Raw genomic sequence first — 17213 nt, forward strand, 5'->3', positions numbered from 1 at the left:
ACATTTTCCTCAAGAAAATACAGTGCAATGCAGAGCAATACATTTCACGCTTGGGCTATAAAGGACTTTTTCTGGCCCTGGTTTAGTCTTGCTCTTGTACAGCTGTGGGTTATAAATGTGCTGTTAAAGGCAGCTCTGAGTTTAGGTCTATTCTCTAGAGGTGTCAAGCCACAAACAGAGGTAAATAACTATAAAAAAAAGGCAGGAACAAAAAGTAGACAAACCAAAAAAGTAATTCTTGACATTTACTGTGGGCCAAGACAATACCTACAGTATCATAACTCCCTGCTTGCAAAAGACTGTAAAAACACTTTGGAAGATGTTCCATCCATTCCAAACTTTACCCAAAATTGTAATTTAAGGATTAAATGGCACCAAAAATTTCATTTTTCCACACATATATTTTCCTTGGGTATTTTTGGCGACCTATTTTGGCATTTTTTCATTTATTTTTATATGTTTTGTAGAAGCTTGTAGTGCACCTGGCTGTTGCGATGTCATTCGATGCCACATTGGTTTTGATAGTTTGGATAGGCTAGATGATTAAAAACAGAGTCGGGGTAAAAACAATATCTAAAACGCAAGGTGTGTTTTTTAGGGCATCTTTATCAAACATGCTGCTGATGAAGAAAGACAACAGAGCGGACACAGACAAGGAAAGAGAAACACAAAGGCAAGGCAAGTCAGTAAGTGTATACTAAGGTGGACAGTTAAAGTAAGACTCTATGAAGGCAAAATGTTAAAGCAATTCTGAAAAAGATAGTTGATTTTTAAGTCTCTTTTTCAGGTTGTCGATTGGTAAATTATACAGGACTTAATAAGCCCTCCTTCAGTGGCTGTTGATCAGCGTAAGCACCGACACTTTAAGCTATACCAAATCCATTTTCCATCAACAGGATGCTTTTACCTTTTACCTGCTATTTTATCTTTCCAAATGTTTACATGCCACAAAGAAGTAGAGGAACAAGTAATTCCACCCTAAACTAAACTGTCCCTTCAAGCAATCTATAAAGACCAAATATCTCCATCAAATACAAGAAAAACTAAACTAACTTGCTAAACTTAGCATTCATTTAATGACTCAATTAAGCTTCATTATGTTCAGCAGGAACAAACAGTAGCATGGAGATGAGATGGATTGCTGAGACTCCATCTTTGTGTCTTTGCTTTTTCCCTGGAAGGCCACCTATTTACCTCTGATTGTCAGACTGAGAAAGGAGGTCTCAGTTAGACAAAACCAGGTCTTAAATTCTTTAAAACACCTGTCTTAATGTCAGTCAGTTTTATGACATAATCAATTTAACAAAATAGCCTATTTCTGTATCTATGGGTGTGCAAATAGGATTGCACGTGTGGAACACAATAACAGAAGTAATAGCACATCATATTGTTAACTGGTCCCATTCACTCTGTGGGATACAAATGGAGAACATATGTAATGACTCTCTCTGCACCAAATCGGTATTTGTCACAGTGCAATTCTTTTTTATAGGTCCAGTGACTGAGGACCCCTATGGTAGCAATACCATCCCACTACTTGTTACTGATACTTTATTTTAACCCCCACTATGTAGCATCCTTTGGCAGTATATAAACAACTGCTTGGTTATAGTACATTACACTTGTTATCACACTACAGTGTAATGTATAGTTAGATCTAAGTTTCACGTAGATACAAAGGTATCAATGTGAATGTCAGCTGATAACAGTAACAGTACAGAAATGCCAAACTAGTTCTATGTCAACATTACAGGGGTTGTCCTCTACTGAGCACTAACAGTTTAATTTTATATTGTTAAATGTTCCACTCAGTGTGTTTCTTGGCCACAATTCTATTAAAACTCGAATCTAAGGGATTTGTATGGTTTGTTTGGTTAACTTTGTGTTTATCTTCAAAGAAAAGTGACTGTTGGCAGGGTTAGGTTGGATTTTATAACATCCCAAATATTGCTGATTTTTAAGGTATTTGACTCAAAAATCCAGTATTGGTCCCTAACCCTATAGAAGTGGTAAGGTTGTACTTGATTTATCATTTTTTTTAAAGATACATGATGTGACTGAAAGTTCTGAAATACATCTTCTAAGTGGACCTGAGTTGAGATCTTCTTTTGTCAAACTTCTATTTCCAAGATCACAAATGAACCTTCAAGTTCAACATGGCTTCCAAGAGTTTTTGACTAATTCACAAACAGTTCTTAGAGAAGGGAACTTAGTGTTGTTGGCAAATACATTAATAAACACTTCAGTGTTTATACTGCATATAATTGCTGAGTAGTGGGGGTTAAACTGCTGTACTTAAATAAATTTAAGACATTTTAAAGCCATCAAAAGTTCTTGATGCACTGATAAATCTGAGCTTCATTACTATTCTAAAACTGTATACTGTGCCTGCAGTTGTACTAGATTTTAAAAATTCAGCTTTTCAAGCAACATAATGATCCAAAAGTTGCAATCATTCTCCATTTGAAAAAAACATCTGTATCTAATTATGCAGAATTCATAAATTGTATTTCATTATTATTATTCATAAAAAAGTAAGAGCCTCCAGCATAGCGAGATCTAATCATTTCAATATCATGTTGTGATGCATCATACTGTAACTCTTGTGGCTTTCTTTGTTCAATAATTCAAGAGAGGAATTAAAAACACTCTGAAACTTGGCAGGAGAGCTAAAACCTACTGTGTTAACATATTGGCCAGGACTTGGATTTAACGTGACAGAGGAAGTGTACAGTATGTGTGACTGATGCACTTGAGGCTTACAGTATGAAATCTTTATGAATCTAAATGTGTAACAGTGAACCCGTGTACTCAATGTTTATTTTCTAGAAAGGATGTTTAGTCCAGCATGTCCAAGCGTTAAAAAAGCTGTGACAGAAAACAGAGACTTAACTGCGTCAATGCAGTGATACCCAGCATTCCTCTTAGATTAACATGCAAGAAAACACTGGTAGGTTCGGTCGGTTTATTCACATCTTCACACATTTATACACAAACAGCAGCAGACTAGTGAAGTGTTTATTAATCTTTCCGTATTTGACAAAAGAGCTTTCAACCAAGTGACAAACAGCATGTTTCACTTTACGATGCCAAATCCTTCACTGTCCACTGTTTACATAACAGCTAAGCAGCAACAAGCTGCAAAGCATCACATCACCGATCAAGCCATTATCTATTTGGCTACCAGCCAACAGAGGCTGAATGCTTAATAAAAAATACAGTTCACTTACGGCTTTTAATTTACTGTTTTGATTTACATGAATGACACACCACCCACCGCCTACTAGTCCAGAAAACATGCCTACACACATAAAACAAAGCCTTCACATCCAGTGTCTACCATGATGTACTGCATAAGGACATGTCTGTGACATAAGTGTCACCAGGTCTCCTAAAAATTACTTTTATCGGTATACACAACTAATTTGCAACAGCTTATACATTTTGGAGGACACATAATTCCATTAACATAATGAGAAATGCTTTAAGTATCTGGCAAATTGCAGGAATGTTAATACTGAGGCATCAGTGAAATGTTCACTGACAATATTTCATTTGTTCTCCACCGAATTATCTGATCTTGCAATACAATATATAATTCTAGTAACTATAGAATTATTTAACTTTTTTATGGTTATGTTTAGGCAGTGGTAGCACTTGGTTAGGGTAAGGGAAAGATTATGGAAAGAGAAAGTCTGCACTCAGACACACAGTCGACACAACACGCTTATCAGCATTTAACTGAAATGAACCACAATCTCTCTCTCACCTTCACCAATGTTCTTTTATCTAAACATAACCACAAGTGGGCCTCAGGATACAAACCCTGGTCTCAAAATCTGGGTACGACTAAAAGCTCGGGATAACACCATCTTTGTGCATGAAAACTTGCTCACTATCTGTAGAGCGCTGTGTTAATTTAGTGATAATTCAAACAGAACATTTCTGACAGCTGCAGCTTCACATTGAAAGCGTTTAACTGGCAAAACGCAAGTCGACCTTTAGTTTGAAGTAGGTTTGTCACAGGAAATGCAATCTGTTGAGTGAGTTTAGCACTTATCACTGTTTTTCATCGAGCAAAACAACTGTCGATTATTTTCATTTGTTGAGAGCGGGTCTGTTTGAAATATGTCAGGGAGTAGTTCTATTCAGTATATGGGAGTTATGGACAAGGAAGGAGCTGTTAGATGAACAGCTGCAGGCGACAGGGCAGCACACCTCCAACTTCTTAGTGAGATAATTGCTTTTCCCTCATTAACTTTATCAGACTCCCTATAAGCATTGGGTTTAAATCCGACATATTACCAAATAGGTCAATTTAACAGCAAAACCTCTTGTCAGTCAACTCTCCTAACTCTGGTGAAGTGAAATTTGACTCTTGTTACCCTGTGCTGCGACTCTGCTGCCGGCCTCGCTGCTGCACGGATTAGATGCCTACGGCTGTTTGATATTGTACAGTGCATCGACAAAGAACTGATTTTTACAAAAGCAAAACAACGGTGGAGGTGGCTGGCAGGTAATGTCATCGGTGTACACCCGACCACCGTGTAACACCAGGAACACCAACTACTGCGGCAGGTCTACTGGACACACACATTCTCCTACTCCTACCACCACCGCACTGCAAAGCTCAGTATACAAAAACATTGCCTGTACCAATCTAATGTATTCTTTCTGGCTTTATCGAGCTGCTTCATAGCAAGACAGTCCATTTTGCAAACATGGTCTTTCACATTGGTTATGACAGAGAATGAGAGCCACAGAAGGTATTTGAATACACTATATGTGAGGTCTGCGACTCCAACTGGGACCAAAATGACTGGGTTAGCTGGAGATGAATGAGGTGAGGTGATAGATCACTGAATGGAAAGAAAAACAGACGCAGCACTCAAACACACATACACAGATGGCTGCTGGGCATCACACATGAGTACACACATTCAGCATACAAAACACTAGAGGATGGGCAACAGCCTCATTCTCACACGGTGTGACCAAATATTTTCTCTCCATCTGAAATACACAAACAGACACTAAATAATAGCAACGCATTACTGCTCTATCTCTCATCTACCTGCCTCCGTCCTGGGGTAATACCCTTTGGACAAACAGCCAGCAGGAACCAGGGTAGAGGTGGGTTGGAGGAAGGGGGGATATAAACAACCAGATTAAGGAGACAATCTGCACCATAAATCTGCAATATTATCTGCTGCAGGCAGCAGGAAGGGGAAGCCTTGTGAGCGTGGCTGGCACTAAGAAAGCCTGTGACGTGTATGTTCCCATCTCCGCCATAGTCTCAACTTAGGAGAAAAGCCTATCATTTAGGCTTTGTAATCAATCTTCAGAATTGCAATACACTTAGCTCAATAATGTCCTCCTGAGGTAGCCAAAGAGGGAGAAAATAATCAGTGTGGAAGCCCTTTGCCGCAGGATGAAAATGCAGCACTTGTGCATATACTATGCCTCTTGTGATGTCACTTTAAGATAGACGGGGGGAAAAAATCAATTTGAGAGTGATTTGCCTTATTGTGTGCAGCTATTGAGGGGTATTGTTTAGCCTGAATGGAAAATGCATTTCACATCAGCATGTACGGGCGGCTGTTTGTCCACACATGTTGTATATGTCTGTGGAAGAGTTGCATGTGTGCAGGTTTTGTATATCAGAGAATGTGTATCTTCTCTGATTTTAGTTTGTGAATGTGTACTCATGCACAAACTGAAGGGTGTCTCTCAGCACCTGCGTAGTTTAGAAAACTGTGACACGGAGTGAATCATGCTAACTGAGGCGGTTACCTCTCTAAAGAAAGGAGCACCTGATGCAGAGCCAAGGAGGAGAAAAGGGGAAAAAGAGAAAAAAAAAGATCTTTTGAAGGCTATGTAATTAGCCCAAGCTTGGAGATTCATTTGAGCCGGGCAATTACCCCTCTAATCATCAGGTAGTATAGGAGAGAGGAGGAGATGGGGAGAATGGAAGAAAAAGGAGGGAAGTGGAGATTGGAGAGAGAAAAAAACAGCTAGAAGGGCATAATCAAAAGTGTATGTGTGCTGGAAACAAATAGGTAGGAAATAAAAATACAAAATCACTAGAATCAATAGATTTACTGCTGCATTTGGCTGTATAACACACAGGATGTGGACTTGAACAGAGACAGGCACGGTAACACACCCCAAAGCCAGCCACTACTCAACACCACACCTAGAAAACAATTACAGAAGAAAAAGTGAGTCATTAATGGCTGAAATTGCGGTCTCGATCTCTCTCAGACTGAGATTAGGAACAGATGTCTCTGCAAAATGTCATAACATCTCCACTGACCAAGCTATTGTAGATGCTTCTGGCTAAAACACTCACCAGTACAGGCTTTACAGCAGCAGAACAATGAAGTCACAAACAACCCTTTGGAAATGACCATATTTCCATGTATGAATATCAAGTGAAGAAATCAGTTATAACTGGTAATGATACTACTTCTTCTACACCATGCAATACTTTGTTGCATGCAAATCATAAGCAGTTTCTTTAAATTATAGTTTGTTTCCTTGCATTGACAAAAGACTGAGTCCTCGAAGACTTCTGTCATATGTAATGTAACGTGTTCACTGTCATCGTGTCAAGTCTGCGAGGGCATGAGACTGCAAGGTGATCTTAGCTGCTGACAGACAGGCCTAAAAACCGCAATATTAAAATGCATTTGGATTCCCTCTATAGCCAGCCAAGAAATTACTTACACATTCATAATAAGGTCTTTTTTTCCAATTGGAAAAACTACCTGGTCACAATCATATTGCAATAAATTGTGGGTAATTATATCAGTGAAACCAAGTGAATTCAACAAATTCTGTGAGTCTGCAAGAGCAGAGAGGTCTAGATATTTGGATGCAGGCGATGAGAGAGAGAGATAGACTTCCTGATTTAACTTTCGCTTAATTTCATATAGAAGAACATTTAATGGTATAACTGATGTTTTTGTTCTGTTGGTTTTGTGTATATATTACTGGAAGATGTCTTTTTATATTGTCTTTATAATCCCATGTGCTATGAGCTGAATGTTTACAAACAACTACCTTCCTAAATACTTTTATGATAACTACAAATACTAAAACTGTAATATAATAAGTAACTGGTAAACTTTTGACGTTTTTTGCAATAACCAGTACTCATGTGTGAGATTTGTAGTATGAATCAGTATTAAAAAAATAGTTTTGCCCTAAGCGAGCGTGAAGTCACATCTGCGCTTCTAATTACTATTTTTAATTGATTAACATCATGCATCATCTTTATGTCATAATTCATTATCTGAGCATATAATCATCTTTATCGCCTGCTTTGATTTCTTGTGCTTACTGCTCAAGAGATGATTATTTGTTTGTTTTACAAGAAGCGATTGTATTTGTTCTGTAGCCAGCTAACACAAGTGTGAAACCAGTACTGCACTGTTGCCCCAAATGAATCATCTCCAATAAATAGCCCAATAGCTCGGGTGACTGACAAATGGCCCCAAACCACTGAAAAGAGAGACAGAGAGGCTCGGGTAATGGCATCTAATGGGCTGTTCTTGAAAGGCAGCCAATGCCTGGAAGATCTGCTCCCTGATTACTGACATTAACCAAAGAGTTCAATTTTCCCTCATGACTCTCAGCCTGACGATATCTGTCCTCCTATCCATTTCTCTTGCTCTTTTTTCATCGCTCTGTCAATGTGGTGATTTTTCTCATTCACTGTTTCCTTTGTTGGCATTTTTATGCAAATATTATTTCCAAGAAAACTAAATTACTGCCATGCTGTACTGCATGGACCAACAGCTACCTATGTATTATCCGCATACAAACAGAAACACTGCAACACAAAATGTCGGTCCTGCCCAAACAAACAAATTAACAAACACAGATTGAGTGTCTGAAGACTGGAGCAAAGTGGACGAGACCAGGCTGTAGATGCCTGAGTCATTACTGCCTCTGAAAACATGTACTGTAGGCCTGCAAAGCTTCCAAGACTGCGATCCCAACAAACACAGCATCCCTGGGAGCAGGAAAGGAGACACAAAAACTCTCACATAAACACACAGCAAGGGAGTTGGCAACTGGGCAGACTACATAAGGCCATTTAAGGCTGGAGGCTTGCCTGGATCAGATGGCAGAACACTTAAAGCTTTTTAAAGCTGAGGTACAAGGAGTGACCACTACAGGCTTAAGTGAAAGTCTGTTTCATTAAGTGCAGTATTCAGGCACCTGTCAGGGAGCACAAAGACATACTGTACACAAACCAACTACTTGTTGCTTTGTCTGTGAATAATCACTGTAAGTAGTGTGCTTTGGTGATCAGTGGCTTTGCCAATTGAGCAGAGATTTGTCAAAGATGTTTTGAATAAACCATTTGCTGAAACAATCCCCTGAAAAGCTATTGTCCAGTCAGAGCTTTGCAAGTGTAACTAGGAATGGCAGGTCTGTCAAGCCTTAGATTTCTCCACATGTTGAAGGAGTAAAAGCAATACTCACGTTTCCCCAACCTACACAGTAGTTCCCTTAAAATTGTTTTAAAACATTTTGTTGAACATACATAGAAAATATAGAGGCATATCAACTTTTTATATTATGGCAAAAACAGTAGCTATAAACAAGGCAAATATGCACAGAAATGTAAAAAGCAAAATGATAAATGTTAGTGCTACAGATTCATTCTTGGTCTCAAAAGAGTGAGATTAAAAGAGAAATACCTATAAAAACAGCAGCCAGTCACTAAAAGCTTTTTAGCCTTTATAAAAAACTAAAACAAAAGCAGAAAAGCAAGAAATGGCTTAAAAATGAGTTTTTCTGCTCAAACATGCTGCAACCACTTGCATGTCTGGCTAACTAGCTTACTATCTATGGTAGTAATCTTACTTGAAGTAGCATTTAATTATTTTGTTGTTACATTCAACAAAAAGCACTGTTTATGGGCGAGTCTTAGTAGATAAAAGTGTAGGTATCGTACATTGTCTGGGATTTTGGTGAGGGGTAATAACTTGTCTGGGTTGTATTTTCCAGATCAATAGCATTAGTTCATGTCCTCCCAACACATTTTCTGTGAATCTTATTTTGCAAAATGAGAACTGGTATTCCACACAACTATAAATACAATCCTGGTAGTCAAACACTGATATTATTATTTTTTTTGTTCACCAAAAAGTAGTCAAATTTAAATGTATTGGGTCTAACAATACAGAACCTAGCATATAAAAAGCTGACAAATTGTAAGTTCTTAGATCGGTTAATGTAACTCATTCCCCAAGGTGATTAAAACTCCCAAAATACATAGAACATGACCACAATGACCACGACTTTTCATTTGTTTAACAAGTTTGAGTATCTGTAGGTGGAACGATCTTCCAAGACTCCAGAAAAACAAAGAACAATTACTGCCCTTTCTGCAAATGCAATATAGAACGGGAAAAGGCTACTTTGTACAAACATAATTTTCTTATTAATAAATAAAATATAAAATAATAAAATTATCTGCAATTCAGTTTAAGGGTCAACAAAAATGTGCAAAAAAATTTAAAGTGGACTTATTTGCAGGCAAACAGTGACACCGCACAAACAGAACAAAAAACAGATTTTGAGTGTCTGAAGACTGGAGCAATGTGGACGAGACCAGGCTGTAGATGCCTGAGCAGGCTGAGTCATTACTGCCTCTGAAAACATGTATTGTAGCCCTGCAAAGCTTCCAAAACTGCAATTCCAAAGAAATACAGCATCCCTGGGAGGGGGAAAGGAGACACAAAAACTCTCACATAAACACACAGACACACACACAACCTCAATGGCGTTGGCAAAGACTAGACTACATAAGGCCATTTAAGGCTGGAGGCTTGCCTGGATCAGATGGCAGAACACTTAAAGCTTTTTAAAGCTGAGCTACAAGGAGTGACCACTGTGGCATATTTGCAGGCTTAATTGAAAGCCTTTTTCATTCAGTGAAGCATTCAGGCACCTGTCAGGGGGCACAAAGAAACGCACAAGCCATCTACTTGTTGCTTTGTTTGTGAATAATCACTGCAAGTGGTGGTGCTTTGGTGATCAATGCCTTTTTTTTGTCAACACAAGAGTAAGTGCTGTTTTTTTCTCTCTTGGCAAGTGGATCAAATTGCTCTCTGGCACACTCAGAAGCAAACGATTAAGCAGAGATTTGTCAAAGAAGTAACACATTTTGAATCGACTGAAAACCCATCGCCTTAACAGCGACCGGCCAATCACAGCTTGGCAACCATTACTAGGCAGGGCAGATCTGGCGAACCTTCTCCACATGCTGAAGCAGTACTATGAGTCTTGGAGGGCAAAGTCTTTTTTGCAGCCTCTCTTTAACCAAAACCAGAAAGTGTAATTAATTAAAGAATGTTTTTGTCTGCTTTAACATAAACTGCAAACATCAGTATGTCTGGCTGACAACACTCACCCAGCATTACTTCCAAGGCAAAGAGTTAGAGCAAAAACATCTTCTACCCAAACATGCGAATGCAAATGACAACACCTGACCTAGCTGGCACAAACACGCATCCACAGTGAGCATACTTAACATGCGTTCTTACGTACAGGTGGAGGTAACAAAGTCCTCAAAGGGGCGATATTGAGCGAATCAGAGCGTTTCCATGAGTTAACAAACATTGTATCTGTGGAGCAACCTACAGCACAGAAGGAAGACAAAAATAATTAGATGAGGAGGGAAGAGGTGAAAAAGAAGTTAGCTTTCTCTGGTTGTTTTTAATGTTATAGCGCTTCAACGCTCAGACTGCAGCTCATGCTTGTGTTGCGTTATGATTTTCAGGTGACACATTCCAGAACGCAACAACGCATTAAATCGATCTTGCGTTCATGTACTTGAGTGGACCATGTTTCTGCCCTGAGCAACATTTGCAGACTACATTATTCTGTGGTTATGTAAATAAAATTAAAAAAAACCCTGCAGCAACTCCTGCCAGACTTAATACTGGGGACACAGGACTAACTGAGAATTACACTTCCCAAACACAACAATTATTCTTCCTCCTCAAACTCTGTTGTGCCAGTAAAGCTGAAAAACTGCATTAAACCCACTTCTGGCTGCTTGTGGTGTCAAGCTAAGCACAGGTTCATGTTAGAATGAAAAGCATTCTTGATGCATTCTTCCATATCACACTGACATATTTTCTTCTTATTGTACTTATAATACTATGTCTAACCACCTCTGCACTGCAAAACAACAGCATTTCTGTTTCTTAACTTCTTTTACAGGTTTCATCAGCTGGTGAGGATGCTGACTATTTGCTGGGACATGCAGCTTAACCTCAATGTTTTAGCATACATGATATCATGTATGTAGCAATCAAAAGCATATTTAAGACTTATTTACAGGTTTCTCATTTAAAAAAAAAAGTCAGTCAGACACAGCGTTTCCAAACAATTCATACGTCTACTTTTAGCCTATTTAGCTATCTAGAGACAGCTGATAAAATCTGTCAGCCACGGTTGTCATTTCAGCCATCTCAGCTGGCAAAATTGACAGCTGCAGGCTAGAATCAAGAAGCCTGCTTTTGTCTAGTCCAGTCTCAAGGTCTATCTGATATCGTCATGTTGTTCCTAGAACATCATGATTAATGTTTCTCCAGGATCAACATTTCTGATTACAAGAAAGTGACAAAAGCCACTGTTCCAGGCAAGCCATTGTGGCTTCATGATTGGAGTACAAGACTCTCATCCAGGAGATTAAGGTTTGTATTCTGCTGTATACGTTAATTTATAATCTTACGTTTCTTTTAAGTTTTCTGTCACAGTTTGGTTAGGTTTAGGCAAAAGAAATATTTGGTTAGGTTGAGGTAGCAATAATACTTGAACATGTATAGGCAAAAAATGTACTTGGTTAGGTTTAGGCAAAGCTGTGACATTACAAAAACATAATTGCAATGATGAACCACACCAACACAGCAAAAATGGATTGGGTCAGCAATCAAGGACCCATCGTTTCAGAAATTATGAATTCAAGTGGTAAATCTTCCACTTTTATCTTTGTAAACCACATACTGTATGTGCTGTGTGAGAATGAAAAGTTTGACAGGCATAGCAACAGTAACTAAGGGGGCGTGGCTTAGCAAATATTGAAAGAGAAGAACAGAGCACAAAAGTGACCATACAATCAAAAATGATAACAGGCAAACTGTTTTCCGACAACCCCCACCAAACCCACATAAAAACACACAAACAAAGGCCTACACAGACCTTTCTTCACAGCCTCTCTTCCATTTCTCTTAACTCCTTTCCCAAACAAACAACACTCACACAAACACTCCTCTCTCCCATCCCTCCCTCTGAGAAGAGGGCTATCTCTCCCTCCATCTGCATGTGTGAGGGGTTGTACTGGTGTGTCAGTAATGACAATGTCCCAGTGTTCCTCTCTGCCAATTAGCCCGGCCGTAATTACACAGACACATATGGAGCTGTCAATCACCCGGCTCCTCCACACAGGAACTCCCCCACCCAGCACAGAGAGCGAGAGAGACAGAGAAGCAGCGGCAGAGAGAGAGGAGAGAGAATGAGCGTTTCCAACAGCTAGCTCTATACCGCTCCAAACGACCACACGCTGTGCCAATAAGTAGCATGAGGAGAGTTTCGTTCAATTATTCTAACTGTGCGGCAATCCCACAGTTCACAGGAAAATGCCATGAAACCACATTAGAGTGGCTCTTCGGCAACCTATTTTTGTTCTGAGCTTCATTTGCGGAGCACTTACAATTTTCTGTTTACTGAGTCAATGCGATTTTTGTTGATGCGTTCTCCAGATTGTAACCGGACCAGTTGTTGATTGAGATGATGTATTGTACGTAGAAATCTTCAAGGCCTTCAAAGATGCCAGTGTTTGAAAATTTAATCAAAAACTGGTTGGAAGATATATTAATAAAACAAAACTGCAAACATGCTATGTTGTAGGGCACATTTACCATCAATGTCACCCTTAAGGCTGGTGATGTTCTCTATTTTTGTCATTGTCAGAACAACACAACTAAAAACCAATAATGAACTAATACCACTAAGTACTGTCTGTGTTGCTTTAGCCTGATATCATCTGTGCCACAGAGCTCTTTTGTTGTCCACATTATCCAAACTATTAAAAAACATCAGTGAGCCACACTGTTGTGACATGTGACATGTTCCTTCATTATGATGAGCATGGGCACCATAGTTTATTTTGAGTCAATCCCACATACACCATCCTGCTGCTGTAAAACTCACAAGAGCACCAAATTTGCATCAACCCACATCTAAAAAATAGTCAAGTCAAGTCAATTTTGTATATATAGCCCCAAAATCACATATCAAATTGACTCAGGAGGCTTTACAATCTATACAGTGTACGACACCCTCTATCCTTCGACCTTCGCTTTGAATAAGGAAACACTACTCTTTGTCATTCCAGTGTTCTTTATCCTTTTTGTTAGAGTTTTTCCATCATCTTTGGGGAGGATGTTATAATAGCACAATTTAAATTCAAGGGTTGTAGCTGTTTCACAAAATAATGCTACGCATTGCAAGCTAAGGGGCGAGAGCCAAATCCTAATTATTCAAGCTCTCAAATGAGCAAAAGCCTTGGATGCCTCAACAGACCTTTACTGTTGTCTGATGTAATACAGAAAAGTCAGGAGCTGCTTTGTCACTGCTCTGGTCTGCAGTGGTATTGGTTATACTTTGTTTTAGTATAGTCCCTGACAAACGCACTGTTTACACCTGTTTGCTGAAAACTACAGTGACATTATGTTTGAGTAAATTACTAGGACTTTTAAAAAGTTGCCTGTTTTAAAAGATTTTCATCTTTAATAGGACAAAAAAGAGACTTAAGGTTAAGAGCCACAAACAAAGCAGCAAAGTCAGAAAGAAAAATAAGGATCCTTATTTTATCTCACATAACACAATCTACAACATAGTAAAACTGGTTCTCTGCATTGAACCCATCCCAGAGGAGCAGCATGCAGCCAATGTACAGAATCGGGGAACAACTCCAGAGAGAATTAACTGTGTGTTAAGAAACACCAAACCCCTTGTTGGTTTCACTCTTTTTATGGAATTTGGTCTTTTCTGGCTACGAAAAACTGGTTGCCTCCAATCAGTCTTGGAAGAGAGTAAAACATCTGTTCATTTTTGCCTCTGAATGTGATAAAAGTAGTGAAACTTGAATATAATCCATTTATTCCTACATGATGTGCACTTGAGTTTTGACAGTTATAAACATGTTAGAGCTGGGAGTTAAACCATTTACTACAAAAGCACCTGGCTAGTGTGATTTCTAAATCTGAATGTACACAAAACATCAGAATATCTTTGTTTTCTGTGTCATATGGCCGGATGCAAAAGGGGTCCTCATGCCATAAAACAGAGCAATACAAAAGCATCTGTAAAAATCATACTTGAATCTATAATACCCACTCATCCAATGGCATTAATTAACTCCATCTTTCAAGCTTGTAAGATTTATGTTCCAGTTTATAGAGGGCCTGATTTCCCCTGAGCCTCTCCAACAGAGCCAAACAAATCAAAGTTTTATAATAAAGAAGATAACATGCATGGTTGGCCTCCAAGTTATTCGTCAAGCTTTAAAGGTCTGTGCGTTGATCTTTGCGTCGCCATAATTTCTATCCATTAAGGTGCCAGTTATCTGGCAATGACAATGACTTGACACTTGGATCAACACAAGAGAGTGTGAGTGATAGAAAGAGTGAATGCATGCAAATTTGACACGGTGTGCTTGACTTGTTCAGCTAAGATCTGTTGCCCTCAGAAATGAAGGTGGATGAGCAGAGGGGATAATAATAATAATAACCATAGCAATAACAATCACCATTTTTATTCAAATTGAGCTTTCACAACAGAGCAACAAAGTGCTTTCCAAGATGAGCAACAATGAATGACAAGAAAAGAAGATAACAGGTCGAGGAGGTCCAGGATAATGTTCAGGGATGTGGGAGAGTGGGAGGGGCGGAGGGAGGAAATCCAGAAATTAGAGAGGAGGAGGAGGAGGAACAAATAGGAGGGAGGGATGAGGAGAAGGGAAGAGGTCCAGAGTCCCAGCAGCAGGTCTTACCTCTGGGATGTCTTCTTGTACTTGCGCCTGACAGAGAAAACAAACATGCGGACAGTGAGGCATCGATTGAAATGTTACCCATGTGATATATGTTGGATTCATTCATACTTAACATGATGAGATAAAAATAAAAGACATTGAGCCTCTTGCAAGAACCACCCATGTGAACAGATTTGCTCTTAACAAGTGATTTACGTAAATTTTCTCTTTCATATGCATGAAATTCAATGCTGGATGTACTAGTCATGTCGAGGTAGTCTGCCGTCTTCAAAGGGCAAAACAATTCTTTGACTTGAGAATCATAATAAACTTAAAATTATACTAAAATAAAAAAAAAATTTAAATGCAGAAATTCATATTCTGATCATCATCATGGCTTGTCAATATTCTGAGAGGTTTGAAGAATTCTTTTATAATGATTCCATTAGCATATTTTGCCAAAGACACTTACACAGTTCAGTAGTTTGAAAACCTTCTGCTCCTCAAACAGCTGCCTCGGGGCCTTTGTGCAGGTCACTATCAAGTATCATGCTCTGTCGCACCTGACAGTGTAACATCACCTGCTGTGTAATATTCTCTTGTCCATCTCCCTTGCACCCCTTTGAATGCCTCCCATCTATGTAACTGGCTAAACAATTAGATTTTTAAAGACCTTTTTAGCATTTTACTTTATGCCAAACCATTCATTCTTTATTTTAGTTACAGAACAGTGTTGTTTTGGGTCCCTCTAATATAGCTTTATAAAATTGATTTTCCAATTCAATTGATTTTCATAATTCCAAGATCAATGTTTTAATATACAGTATATCTTTTCCTGTGAATAGAAATTAACACCGGCCAAGTCCAAAATGCAGGAAGCTTTCAGCTTGGTGAGTAAATCTTGAAAGGTTATCCGATGGCTGATAATGTTTGTACCAAAATAGTAATGCGATTCTAAAATAACTATGCTGAGAGTCTCTATCATCTATAGTGCTGGTGTCATTTACGTACGTGCTGCTTCTGTCCTCTGCTGTCTGTGTGCACATAGGGACTTCATGGTGCATCTTGAAATACATCTGTCATTGCTTTCTTGTTGTTTCACAAAAGTCTTTCTCATAATTAGATGCTAAAATCATGACAATTACCCATTCTTTTTTTCCACAGGGAGATTTTAACCACAATCTCCAAAACCAAAAGATGATGCATTTTAGAGGGTTCCTTGTACAATTTACAGCAATATTTCTACTAGAATGTCTTTTTTATATCCAAGCAAAATTGATCAGGACGTGGTGAATTGGAAACATTCAGGAAATCAGTGGCAATACCCATCTCTAAATACAATTACTGATTTTTTTTCCCCTGCTGATTTTGAACAGCTCTCCAAAGTGAAATTATTTTATGCTGCTTGGTTAAGAATTTTCTGAATAAAACCTGCCCGCAAACAGAGTGGAGCAGGTACCCTTATACAGCAATCGTAGGTGTTGATTATGCAAATTAGTCATCTCATGAACACACACCTACTTCTGCAATGGTGGCCTTCATTGAGTTTAAACGAGCAATACGTTTGCTGAATCTTACTTGGTAAAAACAAATCTTGCAGAAAAATTAAGGTTGGTTCAAGGTGAGAATACAAAAATGTTCTTGCATGAGAGTCAATGTGCCTCCAAAAATAACAACAAGCTGCCTGGAAAATACAACAAATGTGTTGATTTATAGAAGTTACGTGTTACATGTTAGCAGTGGTTGTTTCCTTTATTTGGGGATTGAATATCATTTAGTTGTGTTCAAATTTCATAAGAATGCAAATGCAGACAATCACTGAAGCAGATGTGGGATTTAAGAGTGGTGTAATGATATGCAGAAACACACACACAAACACAGACACACACACACACACACCACTCTACCCCCTGACATCCCACCTACTTTACTACTACACATACACATACGCACACCGTGAACCTACACAGTTGCATTAACACACCCACTATCACTTAGCTTAACATTTAGCCTAAAACACACCCACACCTCTATGAAGAGATACCAGCATGACTCTAAAAGCTGAATTTACACACACACACTCTGACACACACTTAAGGCACTCATAACAGCGAAGTGGAGGGGAGGGTGGACTACAGAGGTGCATTTAAAT

The 17213-nt window shown here is 38.8% G+C and overlaps 1 protein-coding gene across 8 annotated transcripts in view; it reads right to left on the minus strand.

Moving 5' to 3' along the window:
- Nucleotides 1-17213, minus strand: part of pde1cb (phosphodiesterase 1C, calmodulin-dependent b) — a 103006-nt gene that overhangs the window by 45992 nt on the left and 39801 nt on the right. For 5 of the 8 annotated variants that reach the window (XM_084368437.1, XM_084368438.1, XM_084368441.1 and 2 more), the window contains one exon: nt 15083-15109. The exons of the other annotated variants lie outside the window; for them this stretch is intronic. In XM_084368437.1, coding sequence (XP_084224563.1) covers nt 15083-15109 — 27 coding nt within the window. The remainder of the gene's footprint in view (nt 1-15082; nt 15110-17213) is intronic. 8 annotated transcript variants of the gene reach the window in all.

Source organism: Pagrus pagrus (assembly GCF_965226575.1).
Source record: "Pagrus pagrus genome assembly, chromosome: 12".
Classification (NCBI taxonomy): domain Eukaryota; kingdom Metazoa; phylum Chordata; class Actinopteri; order Spariformes; family Sparidae; genus Pagrus; species Pagrus pagrus.